Source organism: Ctenocephalides felis, unplaced genomic scaffold, assembly GCF_003426905.1.
Source record: "Ctenocephalides felis isolate EL2017-DRISC unplaced genomic scaffold, ASM342690v1 CF-g0.4_SCAFFOLD_01170, whole genome shotgun sequence".
NCBI classification, from domain to species: Eukaryota; Metazoa; Arthropoda; class Insecta; order Siphonaptera; family Pulicidae; genus Ctenocephalides; species Ctenocephalides felis.
In genome coordinates, this window is record NW_020537324.1 from 17,361,714 (window position 1) to 17,376,936 (window position 15,223).

The window sequence follows — 15,223 nt, forward strand, 5'->3', positions numbered from 1 at the left end:
TATAGTAATAAAAATTTGAAATATATATATATATATATATATATATATATATATATATATATTATAGCAGTAGCATAAACTATTATCTGATAGCAATATGCAATTGCAATTACAATATCTACAGAAAATAAATTTCGTAATATTTATATAAGTATTAATGCGAAATTCTGTTTAAATGATGAAATGAAATTTAATTATGTATATTGTTTAGTATTAAAATTAAATACGTATAAATGTATAAAAAATATGAAAAAATTGAATATTCATCGTGGATAAGTCACTGGGTGTGTCTACTAATTTTTAATCTATATTAATTTCTCATATATATTTCTAGCAGTCTCTGCTCATTGTTTTTGAATAAGTAGATTCCAGAAAAAAGTTAAATAAAAAAATGATTAGTTAAATTTATAAAAATAATAAATTGCATATATGCAATTATTATACGTTCGGTATACCTACTAGTAAGTAAGTTTTTCAAACGTGATTAAAGAGTCATATACATATTTTAATAACTTAACTATTTTATTAAATATTTGTACAATGATCATTTGTTCAACAATAAATTTATAAATATAAGTACATATATCTATAATATTAAATTTACATTAATATTTTAATACTAGTAATAATTTAATATGTTTTGATTACACATATTTTCTTATACATCATTTTTGGGATATATACATAAAAAGCTCATATTTACATATTATCGCGTTATTGTGCATATTATTGATGACTATAGGTATTAAATCGGCTTTGAGATTGATATAATATTTTTGGAAATATGATTCTAAAGTAATCTTGAAGAGGAAAGAATAAGAAAAAAAAAACTGAGAACTAGAAATATTATATATATAATGAAAAATAATAATAAGTATAAGTCAAAATCATACAATGATTTGCAAACTTTTATTTTTATTCTGAAAATTATAGATTGAAGAACCATTTCTTTTTATTTAAAAATTAAAAACCAGCAATGAATTATAGTGAAAACAGGGTTATATAATTATTATATATTATAATATATATTTTATTTATTTAGTAGTTATTGTAATTATTGTAAATTTATTCTCAAACATAATATATTTTAACTAAAACACAGAGATGTTTATCAATACATAAAATCACATAATTATTCCAATAATTTTTTAATAATAAATTTCATAAAACGCTCATGTTTTTTTAATAATAAATAATATTTGATATCAATTTGCCCTTCAAGTTGTATTCAAAAAAGCAGCTTAATCAGGCTACTGTACCGGATAGTTTATTTGCAACAAAAATATTTGAATTTATTATAAGCATCTGCATTTTTTTATAACTTTATATATAATGCTAATACTGATAAAACTTAAATACGAATATATTTTAAAATTTTGGTCCCGGGTCTAAGATAAAAAATTAAAACTGTTGCGCATAAAATTGCTAATTTAATTGTTTGCGCCTATTTCACGACAGAAAATTTATTCAAAAATCATATACAGTTAATAAAAACTACAAAGATTCATTACAATCCAGCAAACAATACGCAAAAATAATTGCTACTATTTTTATTGGTGGAATAATTATAAATTATCTAAAATTCCTTGATAAAAGTTTTCACTAATGTGAATACAGATTTATTACTATCTACGTATGAAAAATTGTTATTTATAATTATATTAATTATAATATTATTTCGATTTGTATTTAAGTTTTATAATGTAATATGAAGTCCCCATAAAAGTCAGAGTTAATTTGTAGGTTTATAAATGATATTGTGAATAAATGAGGCTTTATATGATAGTTTAATATGATTTACATTTTATAACAAAAAATGATTTTATATATTACATATATAATTATATACAATTTGAACCTTTTACACTCATCAACAATTTTTATAATATAACATTTATATATCTACCCCTATCTAATTTTTCAGAACAAATTTCTCCTTTTTGCATGTTTAAAGTTAATAACTATATATTTGGAATTGAAACAGCCATCATTATATTAACGATCAATACACAATTTATTGAAATATTAAGTCTAATTTATCAAATGATTAATTAAAAATAAAAATAATCAAAAAAGTAATTTCAGACGATTTTTGGAAATAACTTATAGATGTAGTGTCTTCAATATAATGTTTGTCTCTATAATTTTTAGAGAAGTTTCAACCTAAAAATTACCTAAAATGTACACAGATAGAATTAATACGATGCACATTTATTACTAGGTTTGTTATTACAAGTATTTGCAAGTAAATTTACGTGAAGAAATATTACAGCACTTGACGAGTTTCAAAAGAATACTTGTAATTAGGTATAGGTTATATTTAATTATTTTTATATATATGCTTACATTACAACTTGAAAAGATTAGTAAATATTATATACACATAAGGTAGATAAGTAGGTACTCTAATTTATACAGATTTTACCTGATCAGGGGATAAATATAACGATAAAATCAACAAAAATGATAAATCTATATATAAAATATTGTATATAGATATAACTTGTGTCATCATTATGTATTGTCTAGGACCATAAGCATTAACAAATTGATTTTCTAAATAATTTTGAATGGAAATGGTATGTTATATGCGTTTAAAATAATAAATTAAGTCAATCGAAAGATAAATAAATAAAAAAATAGAGAAATGAGAAAAAGCTCAAAAAATCTAAAAAAAACCCGGAATCATAAAATATAATCATCTAATTGCCCAGAATGCTTCACCATTAAAAATAACAATTGAAAACATAAATTTAAAATTATAAATCAACTGGTTTTATTTTAATGAATAACTAACAGATATAATCAATAAAACAGATATTTCAATGGTTTAAGTCTTTTCATTATTGTAAAATAATTTATTACAAAAATATGGAGCATCAAATCGTTGATATTTACATTAATAAAAATTATTTTATTAGTAAAATCAAAATCATGTCTGAAAATCGAATCTTAATAATCAAAAACCGTCAATTTTAAGTATAATAAAATATTTTTTGACCTGCATTTTATATCTATCTCCACTTTATACAATAAACAATACAAAAACCATTTGATGATTTACCTCCATATTTGATAAAACATTCAAATATACATGGTTTGAAGAAATAATATTAAATAAATCATTTGTTATTAATTATTTGTGCGTATGGCATAGATGTAAAACATTCTGAGCAAAATTTGGTATAACAATATTCATGTACAAGTTTTCTACAGTTACTATACAATGATATGGGAAATCTACTTATATAATATATAATTTATACAAAAATCAAAATATGGTTGTTACATCTAGTTATAAATCATTAAATTTATTAGGTGGGATATTTTCACATCACATTCATACTTTAGGAAAACATCCACTTTCAGTATAAGCTTTTAGTAAAAGTATCTTGGTTGAATCTACATATATAAATTTGAATAATTTTAGTTAAAAAATTAAATTTACCAATGATTAAGTTGTACCCTGACTATATTTTGTATAATAATTTGTTAATTATATTATCTGGTAATCAATAATCTATAATATAAAAATGTTCCGCAAAATGTGTTGGTGAGCGCATAACTCAACAACGCCTGAACCAATTTGACCAATTTTTTTTTTATTTGTTGAAGTACAAGAATGGACCTTACGGCGAAAACAAATCAAATAATTGCCCGGAAAACCCTAAAAACAGCCCTTTTCTTTTTCATATACATACGTTAGTATTTTCATATTTTTGCCATCGGATACGGAATATTTACTCAAACCAATAGAGCGTTTTGGGTCTGATTTTTTTTACTGTGCTCCAATTCGTATGAAATTTTGAAATTAGGTTTATCTTACTCTCAAGTTCAAAAGTAAAAATAATTTAGACTTCTTTGCCATTTTCCGGGGGAATGACATCCCTCTCAATGGTGTAATTTCATTTTTTCAAAATAACGTCATTAAAATCATGTCATTTTTCAATTTTTATTTTTTATCCAACATTTTTCAATAACAAAATTTTCAAGTATGTTACCATTTTACAAATTAAATTTTTTGATAAAACTTGTTTTTACAAATTAAACTTTTGATAAAAACGCGCTTTAGTACATTTTTGTAAGAAGGACCTCTAAAACGCAAACGATTTAAAAAAAATTAAATATATAGTTCAACAAAGTCTTAATCCTTGAAAACTTTGGGCAATTGTGTTATTGCTTTTATTGCGGTACTAGAAATTATTCATATCTACATTTCCAAAGTTTAAATGAACAAAATTAGTAAAAATTAAACACAATAACTGAATGAAGATCATAATTTTCAAAGCTCTAGATTGGACTTAAAAGCTCATACTTTCTACACAATGTGAGATAATTATTTTTTTTACATATTTTCAGGACAGTTAAGGTCAATACTATCATCCAGTTTCGCCATGACGTTAAGTTCTGAGGCACCTTTTGTATAGTTTCTAGATGTCCGTAAGTGCAGATTTTTTTATGATTGATACAATTTACTTCTAGCTTATACCAAATTATAAAATTTAATAGGTAGGGTCTATGAATTTCGCTAATGGTGCGTTGTATATTTACAGTCGCTCGGCCCAGTGGCCGTAGAAGTGTCCCCGTAGAGGTCGCTTACGGCGCCTGACGCTCCGTCCATACTGCAAACAGAGTCTTCGGGAGTTCGAGACGATTTCGTTTTCGTTCCTTCTTGTTCTGATTTGTTGGCGCGCTGTTTCGCCTGGACACAAATTTATTTGTGAAAAATTTCCAAAATAAAAAATATACTCATGTTTTATTAGATACTATACACAGCTTTGTGACAAAATTAATTATAAATCCTGTAAAGTGCTCTTGACTTTCATGACGTTGAAATTAGTGATGTTAAACTTTCATATGTTTATTGCTTTGGCTCTTAAAACAAGTGCCAAAAAGCTATTAGAATTTTTCCTTAAATGTTGCCAAATCCAAGCTTTTTACCAAATTTTATAAATATATAGGCCTCTTCTCGAATACACATCTTAACCCGAGCCTAGATCACACTATGTCGATCAAAATTCTATTATAAATGTAATAATAGTAGCAATTCTCAGTAATTATTTGTCTTCATGAATATAACGTAAACCCTTAAAAATAACATACGCAATGTTTTTAAAGTCTGATATAATAATTGTAAGTTGTTGTTCTTTTATTTGTGGCTTCTAGGGCTAAAAACTCTTATTTTTAACTTTGTGTAGAGAGGAAGTTACTTCTTCAAGAAAAAGTCACACTGATTTAAACTAATATATACACTGGTATAAAAATCTAAAACCCTTTCTGGAAACCATAGCAGACTGATAAGATTCTGAATGCTATTGAACCGATAAGTTTCCAAGAATCAAAACGCTTGCATCAATCTTTTATATTTGGCTATATTTGTCATTTTTCATTTATGCTGTGAAAACCTAATTTTCTACTAAAAAACGGTTTTCGAATTCCATAATTTCAAACCCTAAGTGACAAACCCTAGTTTACACGCGATTGAAGTAAAACTTATTTGCTACTGTTCAAAGTAGAAAATATAAGTTAAGTAAAAATAAAATGAATATGTACATGAGATATAATTATATCCCATACGCAAAGTAGAACTAATGTAATCTTGATATTTGAGTTTTTGACCCGTTATTTAACCCTTTCGCTACAAATGTCGTCCATGGACGACATCTACTCGACTATTTGTGTATACCAGTGTCTTCCATGGACGACATCCGCTCGACTACTTGTGTATCCCAGTGTCTTCCATAGACGACATTCGTATGACGTGCTGTTTGTACGGATGTCGTCCATAGACGACATGTAACGTATAGATGACTTTGGCTTCAAGATTTATCACTATTAGTTAAAGTATTGGTATTTCTGGTTTTTATTGAAATTTTTAGTTTATTTGAGCAAAAGCAAAATTTTAAAATTTTCAACACATTTTTATTGATAATGATAAAAATATATTAACGGCTTGGTGCCTAATTAGCGCTACTAGTGGACACGTATCCAAAATTTAATCAAATGCTCCTAGAATCACCATAATTATAGGTTTAACAAATTAACACATTGATAAAAAAACAAAAAAAACTTGATTTATCAGAATAAAGAAGTTGCACCGAGAATGGCTATTCTTCAATATATACTTATTTGAGACATGTTATATTTCTATCGGAGACCAGTAACATAATATAGCTTTTTATCCCAGAATTTGGCCACTATCAAAAACTACATGAATACCTACGTGTTTTGTCATGTAACAATCTATTCAAGGAATATTTTACAAAAAATCATGAATTTTACTTATTTAATTTTGATGAAATAATTTATAATACTTATAAAAACGTATTGGAATCAGAATTTTAAAAAAATATTTGAGCAATATTTATTATTTATATCAATTTAATTGAATGTCTTCACATTTTGTATAGATATTTTGTTTACGACTCATAAATCTTGAAATATCAAACGCTAGAAAAGATTAAAAATAGTAATTTAATTTATATTTGTAAAAAATAACATAACGCGTGTTTTATATGCATTCCTATTTGATAGAAATACACTAATTCTATTATATTCGTATTTAATGGAAAAATTTACTTGCATGTAGACTGTAAAAATAATAAATGTTGTCACAAGCTGTGCAATCGTTAAAATTGTGTTTTAAGCTTATTGGAATATAATATATAATTTAAAAAAAATTTAAAACAATTAAACTATTATATAATATTAAACTTATACTAATATATACATATACACATAGATAAAATATATACATAGCACATTAATACGTATGTAATCATGAAATTATCAATATGGTTTTTGCTACAAACTCTAGAAAAACAAAGATCGATAATAACAAAAGACATATTTTATATTTTGTTTATAAAATAATCTACTAAAATTAGAATGAATTTAAAATAAATTTAACATTGTTTTTTTTTGGTTGTGAGCACTGTTGTTTAGTTTACGAGACTTCAATATAGTTTTTAACTTTACATTTTTCATTTATTTTATAAAATGTATTGTTAATTTCAAGTTAGATTTAACATATGCTTCTATATAACCTCTATAATAGCTTACATGTGACTGAGACAAAAAGGATCAAGAAAACCTTAGCCTGGCAAAGGTGCAAGCAATAAAAAATGGTAATTAAAAATATAAAATATTATTATATTAAATATACTAAAGCTAAATTAAGCCCTTGAGCACAATTTTGGCCAATGCCCTCATAAGTAAAAAAAAATCCAATCGTCATTAACAAAATATTTGTTGCCAGCTCAGCCAAATCTAATCTCCAGCGAAAACTTTTACCAACTATCCATAAAATTCTTTCCTATCGCGAGTCAAGAAAAACATTATGATAGTTTTTAAATTTAAGATATATATTCTTTCGTTCGAGCCGTAGAAAAACTAGTAAAATAAAGTCAAACTTCTTATTCACCTCCATGAAAATAAAACTTGTCGACGTGAACAAAATCGAAGCCAAACTGAGTGTGAAAATGCAAGCGAAGTCGAAATGAATATTGAGAAAACATATGAGTTATTGCCGAAAGAAGGGTGCTTTTTATTTATGGGATGCGATAAAAATAAATAAAATTAATGCACTTATGATGAGTTTTGAAAGAAATATGAAAATTGTGAGACTATAAATCGCATAGCTTTGAAAACTGGTATAATGCTGACACAGCAGAAAGTATTTTAAATTTATTATTTATTTTTAAATTAATTATTGCATGGCAGAGTAATCTAGTAACCAATCTATGTCATACTAATTTTAAAAAATTAGAATTTTTCTGAAAATTTCAACTATTTTTTAAAGCAACTGTGCTGCGTGGCTGTTTTAATAGAAAAAAATATCGAAGCAAGTAAGCGCCGCATCGCAGGCCCATAGAAATGTAAACAAAATTTATACTTGTTAAAATCTCTATAAAATATCTGATAATTTGATGTGTATATATCTAATGATCATTTTTGACCACCACATGGCATTTTTTTCTTTTTTTTTTATTCGATCTCTGAAAGCGCTGGACCTGGTTCTACAAAAATTTAAACGGTATTTTTTTTACCCCGTATATTCAAAAGACGACCTGTCTTTGCAAAAACTAATCACCACGTCTCATCAATACGAATCGAATGTTTTGTGAATTATTCAAATCGGTTGATCAGTGTTCTCGAAACCGTCGACAAAAATTTGTATCCGCAAGCTGTTTGTGAGATATATTAAGCATTTTTCATCATTGTAAAAATAAAGAATGTTTAAAAAAATGTTGCATTTGCACGTGTTAACTTATGCTTAAATAATACATGATAAAATTATTTCTCAGATGAGAAATTTATAGTGAAAATATGCAATCCGTTTAAAATGATAGAAATTATAAAGCCATGAACTGCTTTCATTATATTTTGAATTGACAATGGTATATAAATAAATATGTGGAATTTGAAACCCAAGCTTTCAGATACCTATGTCTAGACATTTATTTATAGTATGAGATATACAAAGTATTTTTTATGGTTTTCAAAATAAAGGATGACAAAGAAACTGACGTGGTTTTAAATAAAGTGAAACAGCTCCAACAATTTGGAAAATATTTATATTCAGAAAAAATACATGGAATCTAACGCATAATTTCGATATACACGAAAGTTTATAAATTATGAAAAAAATGTATTCTATTTTATAATTGTAATTTCTAAACAGTTATGCTTACTCGTGATCAAAAATCATTTCAAATTAAGTAAATTATAAGTGTGAAAATATTTATACAATTATTATCGCAATAAGTATGAAATGTCTATAATCATAAACGTTTAAGGTCTTCCGAATATTGAGAAACCATGGGTTTCAATAATATAAATTTAATAAAAAATATTTATTGTAAACAAAATGTAACCTTAATGTACGATGAAAAATTAAAAAAATAGGAAAGAATGCAATTTCTTTAAAAATATTTAAACTAAATAACATGATGTGCTCATAAAATTAGATACTCCATATTTAGTATTATAACAGTGGAAAAAATGTAAAATATCTATGACGATACTTCTATTAATACAAACGTCAAATTTATTTATCAGAAGAGCGTTCAGAATTGTTTTTATCCAGTAATTATTGAAAATTTATTTATGATAGTATTGTCACAATTAACTTGTAGATGCTAATAATAATATTATTAATTATATGAAATTATAGATACGTGAAATTAGGTGCAAACTTATTATATGAGCAAAAACTCACAAATTGTGCAGAATTGGAAAAATTAGCAACGTATAAACTGCCGAGCATAAAGTACTAAGAGTAATTATCATTTTATAGTTGCTAATGTTACAATACTAAAAACAAAAGATCATTGAAAACATCATCAAATTTCCATAAACAACGCATTCAAAATTGTTTCTATTCGGTATAATTGTTTGAAGTACTATGTTTTGGTCCAGTAACAAGTAATTTAGTGCAAATTTATTATGTGAGCAGAAATTCACAAATTGTGCAAACTGCATAAAGAAGTAAGAGTAATTATCATTCTATAGTTGTCAATGCTAACATACTAAAAACGAAAGATCATTGAAAACACTATCATCATCAAATTTCCATAAACAACGCATTCAGAATTGTTCCTATTCAGCACAATTGTTTAAAGTACTATATGTTTCGGTGCAGTAACAAGTACACAACATGTCTTATATATGTTGTTCTCCTTCGACAATGTGTTAGCAACAATCGTGTCAGTGGGCTAAACGCCCCATCAATTTAGGAAGACATTCTGATTTCGGGTACTAGGCCTGGGCGGGCAAAGGAGAGTTATTGCGCGTCAGGAGAAGCAAATAGGCGTAGCGCCTTTTGAAATGACTTATTGTGAGTGGATCCTTGGACGAAAATAAAAAAGATCCGACTGAGAATGTGTTCGCCTACAAAATAGGACTTAATTATCCTATATTTCACTTCCCATAGGGAGAATATTTGAAACTGCAAAAAATGGATAATGGAGAGCTTTTCCATAAAATTTTTTTTGTACAATTTTACGGTTGTGCTTACAACGCTTTATTATTATTTTGATATACTTTGATTTTGATAATTAGGCAAATTTGATTGAAATTCAATACTTTGTGGATCAACGATGATTTTATTAGTCATCAATATTTTTGATACACTTCTGTGTTTTTGAATAAAAAATCATAGCACGTGCTATGATTTTTCATTTTTGCCTCCAAATTGTTTTGTTGTTGAATTGATAGATCATCAATAGTTCTTTATTCTTACGTTCTCCTTTTTTTTAAATTATATTGGAGCTCATTTGCTCCAGATAATGATTTATCGTTAAGTTTAGAAATTTTGATCATGATAGAAGTTGAAATAATATGTGAATGAATATGTGACATATAATGTAATAATATAAAACGATATTGAAAGATGTTTTGTTGAATACATCCGCACGGATGAACAAAATTATTTAGTTTTATTTTTTGCACAGAGACCATTAAATTTTGGTAAAGAATGGAAGGGGTTTCTGGACAATTTGCAATGGTCATTAGAATGTGACCATCAAAATTGTTCCTATCATAAAACATTCTAAAATGTTAGCAAGGAAAAGAGAACATAATATTAGAGGTTTATTAAAAACAACAATTTCGAGGCAAAAACCTACTTGCTTTTGTATATGCGTATTCAATAAGATTTCTTCAGTCTAATTGTTTTTTTTTAACTCTGTTTAGCAATCGGAAATACATAAAGATTCCTATGAGCTTAAATGACAATATTTAAGAGCGATGCCTAAGGAGAACTCCAATGAGATCTTCTCAGTTTTACAATTAATATAATAATATTATATTAGACCTAATCTAATACTAAGTCTAAAATAATTTCAAAACAATTAGTATATAATTTAAAAATGTAGATAAAAATTATGGTTTAGAATTATTAATTTGGAGGCAAACATCTATAACTCTAAAACATGAAATATGCATATTCAATTAAATTTGTTCAGTCTTTTAAAAATATTTCAGTCGTATATTACAAATATAATGATTAGATTAACATAAGTTTGAAAACAATCAATTTTATATAAGAAATATATAGCTTAGAATAAAAATTTCAGGTAGTGGCTCATATTGAAAATATATATTCTTACAAATGTTTGTAATATTCGCAATTCACTTTGAAAAAATATAAAATTTCAAATACAAATAAAAATTTGAACCCATCAATTTATTATAGGCACGTATGGATTATACTTGCTGTAGAAATACATATGTATTTATAATTTCTTAGTTTATTAAAATTATAGAGTTAAGAAATTGATTTTACATGACAATAAAGTTTTATATATTCATTTATGATGATTTTAATAATAATTTTAAGCTGATTTATGTCTAAGTTTCATACATATACAGATAAAATCTAATTAATTTAAATTCTAGTGGTAATCAGTGGTGTTGTCGAGCCGGAACGCGTTCCGGCAAGAAAAAATATAAAAACATCGCTACATACAGAAAATGATTTAATAAGTAAATTTTATACGTTATTATTAACAAATTGAGGTGTATGAACTTCTTATAGAAAAAATAATATTTATAAATTAAATCTTACATTCATTCGCATTTCTTATACGCTAACATCTACATCATAGGTTCCTATTCATGTATTTTTATAGCCTTACGTGTGCCTATACGTTGCATTCTATACTACACGCCTTACATCTGTACCATACGCTATATTTCGTTATATACTCTCAAATCCCTACATTGTATACCGAATACACATAACCTATATCTACTATATATCCTATTACCTATAATTTCCCTTACACGCTACATTAACCCTACCGAGAATCGAACCCGGGTCCGCCGCGTGGCACGCGACAACCTTAGCCACTACACCACCGTAACGCTACAATCAACCGTCTTTTTTCGCGTGTCGTCGCGCCACCTCAGTATTAATTATCTAATTAATTAGAAAATGACCCGCGGAAACAACAGTGCGTCCCATATTATATTATTGGTGGGGGTACCCGATAGGGTAGTGGTTAAGGTGCGCGACCTCCACGCGGAGGTCCCGGGTTCAATTCCCGGTATAGACAATAGATAATATATATAATAAGTAGAGATAATACATAGGGCGTAAGGTAAACCTATATAATATAGGTAAATATATAAATTAGACAGTAGTATTTATAAGAAGTAAAAGCTCTGTAGGTATATAATAAGTTAATAACGGTATAGGTATCTCACACGGTATGATAGATAATAGATATCTATCGATGATATACAATAATATAATATAGTATGATAGGTAATAGGTTATCTATCATATTATTAGGTTAAGTCTTATAAAGTATTGTAATAAATCTTGGTTACTTTGAGTACTTTTATATCATAACAAATACCTGTAGATATTAATGAATACAAATAATACCAGAATAAATATGATTAATGTCATTGAAGAATATAAATTATGTACTCAATGATTCCCTCATACTTGTAAAATTTAATGTATAGACTAGCTGTGTATAATAGAGTCAATTATATAAAAAGTCAATATATTACATTTGTGAGTTCTTATCGAAATATATCAATTTTTTTGAACCGGTTTATGAACCGGATTTTAAATTTTAGCGTTCCGGCAAAAAAAATATTAGCACTACACCACTGGTGGTAATATAGACCGAAAATATTCGTTTGTACGCATTTAATTCAAATAGTAATACAAGAAGATAACAATAATTGAAATATAAATACACAATATATTTCTAAAACAAATATACTAATCAGGCTAATATAAAAAAATAACGGACAGTCGATTAATTCAGAAATTTTGGCTGTTGAATTCGCATTTAAAATTATTTACTTGATTTATAAATATCCGATTTTCCTAAATGTTTGATTTTTAAATATCCTTATTCTCTATTAAAGTAATTATTCAATAAACTTTGCGACATTTTTAACCAATTATTTACTATGCTTAATTTTTAAATTTATAATTTAATGAACATAACTAATATAAGTGGTATATTTATAAAAATCAAATATTTATTCTCAAGATCATTAATCTATCAAAATCTCTAATTACGACTATGTATAAATGCAAAAATCGCTAAATTTTGGCTGTTGAATGTTCATTATTTAGTTTGTTTATAATATTATGTTAATAATAATAAATATTATTAAAATATGTATATACTATTAAAATAATTATTTAATAAACTTTGCTACAATTCTTTGCCACTTATATATTTACTTAATTTTTAAATGTTATATTTAATTCATAATTCAAATTAATAATTTAATGAACATAACTAATATAATCAGTATATTTATAAAATTTTAATATTTATTTCCAAGACCATCTACCTATTGATATCTCTCATTAGGACTTTATGTATATGCATAAATCTCAACATTTTGACTGTTGAATTTGTATATTTCTAATTATTTACATTGTTCGATTTTTAAATATTATAGTTCTCTATTAAAATAATTATTCAATAAACTGTTTCAATTATTTTCAAGCTAAATTTTGCCATATTTAATTAAAGACTTAAATTCATAATTTTATGAACATAACTAATATAATTAGTATTTTTGTAGAAATTAAATATTTATTTCCAAGACCTCTCGATATCTCTCATTACTACTTTATGTAAATGCAAAAATCTCAAAATTTTGGCTGTGGAATTTTTATATTTTTACTTATTTACTCTGTTCGATTTTTAAATATTATAGTTTTATATTAAAATAATTATTCAATAAACTGTGCTACATTTTTAGCCATTTATTTACTTAATTTAAATTATTAATTATTCGCTTAATTTTTAAATAACATATTTGATTCATAATTTAAATTTATAATTTAATGAGCATAACTAATATAAGTAGTATATTTATAAAATTTAAATATTTATTTTCAAGACCATCTAGCTATCGATGTCTCTCATTACTACTTTATGTAAATGCAAAAATCTCTAAATTTTGGCTATGAAATTTTCATATTTATAATGAATTACTCTCTTCGATTTTTAAAAACCATAGTTCCCTATTAAAATAATTATTCAATAAACCTTTGCTACACTTTCAGCCAGTTATTTACTATGCTCAATTTTTAAATGTTGTACGCATTTAATTCATGATTTAAATTAATAATTTATTGGACATAACTCTACCTACTAAAACAAAGTTTATACGACGATAAATACTACGAAATCACCAAATTTATAGCTAATAATAAGAAGATAGTTAATATTGATGATGCCATATTATAGCACATTCATATTGCACATGTAGTAAAATCTGCAAACACGAATATGGATTTTACGCTTTTAATTTAGATTTTACAATAGCATTCACACGCTTTATGTTGTCGAATTTATTAAAAAGTCTCTATCGCACGTAAAATTTTTTATGCCTTTCAATTCACAGGCAGTATCAATGATAAAAAAGTTATTAAAAATATGGAAAATTTATGTTTGCTATAAATACGAACAAATATGTACAAAAAACTGTGTCGTTCTTTATCATCGTCATAAATTGATAGCAATTCTCCAACCCTTTCATATCAAAATCTCAATTTGCATTCTATTTGCAATCATGCATTCGTTTATAAAAAGTATGACGTATTTGCATTTTTCAATGAAGTTATGCTAATGTACTTTATTTAATCATCTCATTTCTGCTTTTCCGGTGAATTCTGTTGGCATCTTTTTACGTTTTATATAATTTTCAGGCTTGATTAAGTTTTTAATTAAAAGTATGCTGATTTATGGGCATGAAATGGAGCTACAAAACATAATGAGAAAATTGATAACTTGTGTCACAGAAAAGAACGATTATGATTGAAATTAAAAGTCTGTGTAAATATTTACGAGCCAGTTCATCATAAAAATACTGAAGGTTTTTCAAACGATTTGGTTCATTTTGAAAGGTAAAAAGCAAAAAAGCAATTTGGTAAATGAAAAATCATACTTCATATCATAATATGATAAAATATATCTCATATGTTTAAGAAAACTCAAAATAAGCTTCTTCTTTAAATATTTATTTTGAATGTGAAAAAATAAAATATGAAAACACCATATGTGCTCGTATATGCTAATACGTCAATCAAAATTATTTCACGTTCTAATATTAAATTTCACTGTTTTTTTTGAAATATTTTGAAAGTTCAGGTACATTTTCAAAATCAGAATATACCAAGTTGCTGTAGGATTTAGGGCCTCTAGCAACTATTGCAAATTATTAAATTTTGTAC

General features: G+C 25.7%; 1 protein-coding gene across 1 annotated transcript in view; it reads right to left on the reverse strand.

Annotated features, from left to right (window-relative positions):
• Positions 1-4,518: 4,518 nt before the first annotated feature.
• The window catches only part of LOC113366928 (probable G-protein coupled receptor 158), a 156,657-nt gene continuing 145,952 nt past the window's right edge, over positions 4,519-15,223 (reverse strand). Inside the window, 1 exon segment of the mRNA XM_026608570.1 lies at positions 4,519-4,702. Within this exon segment, the coding sequence (XP_026464355.1) occupies positions 4,529-4,702 (174 nt within the window). The 3' untranslated portion in view covers positions 4,519-4,528.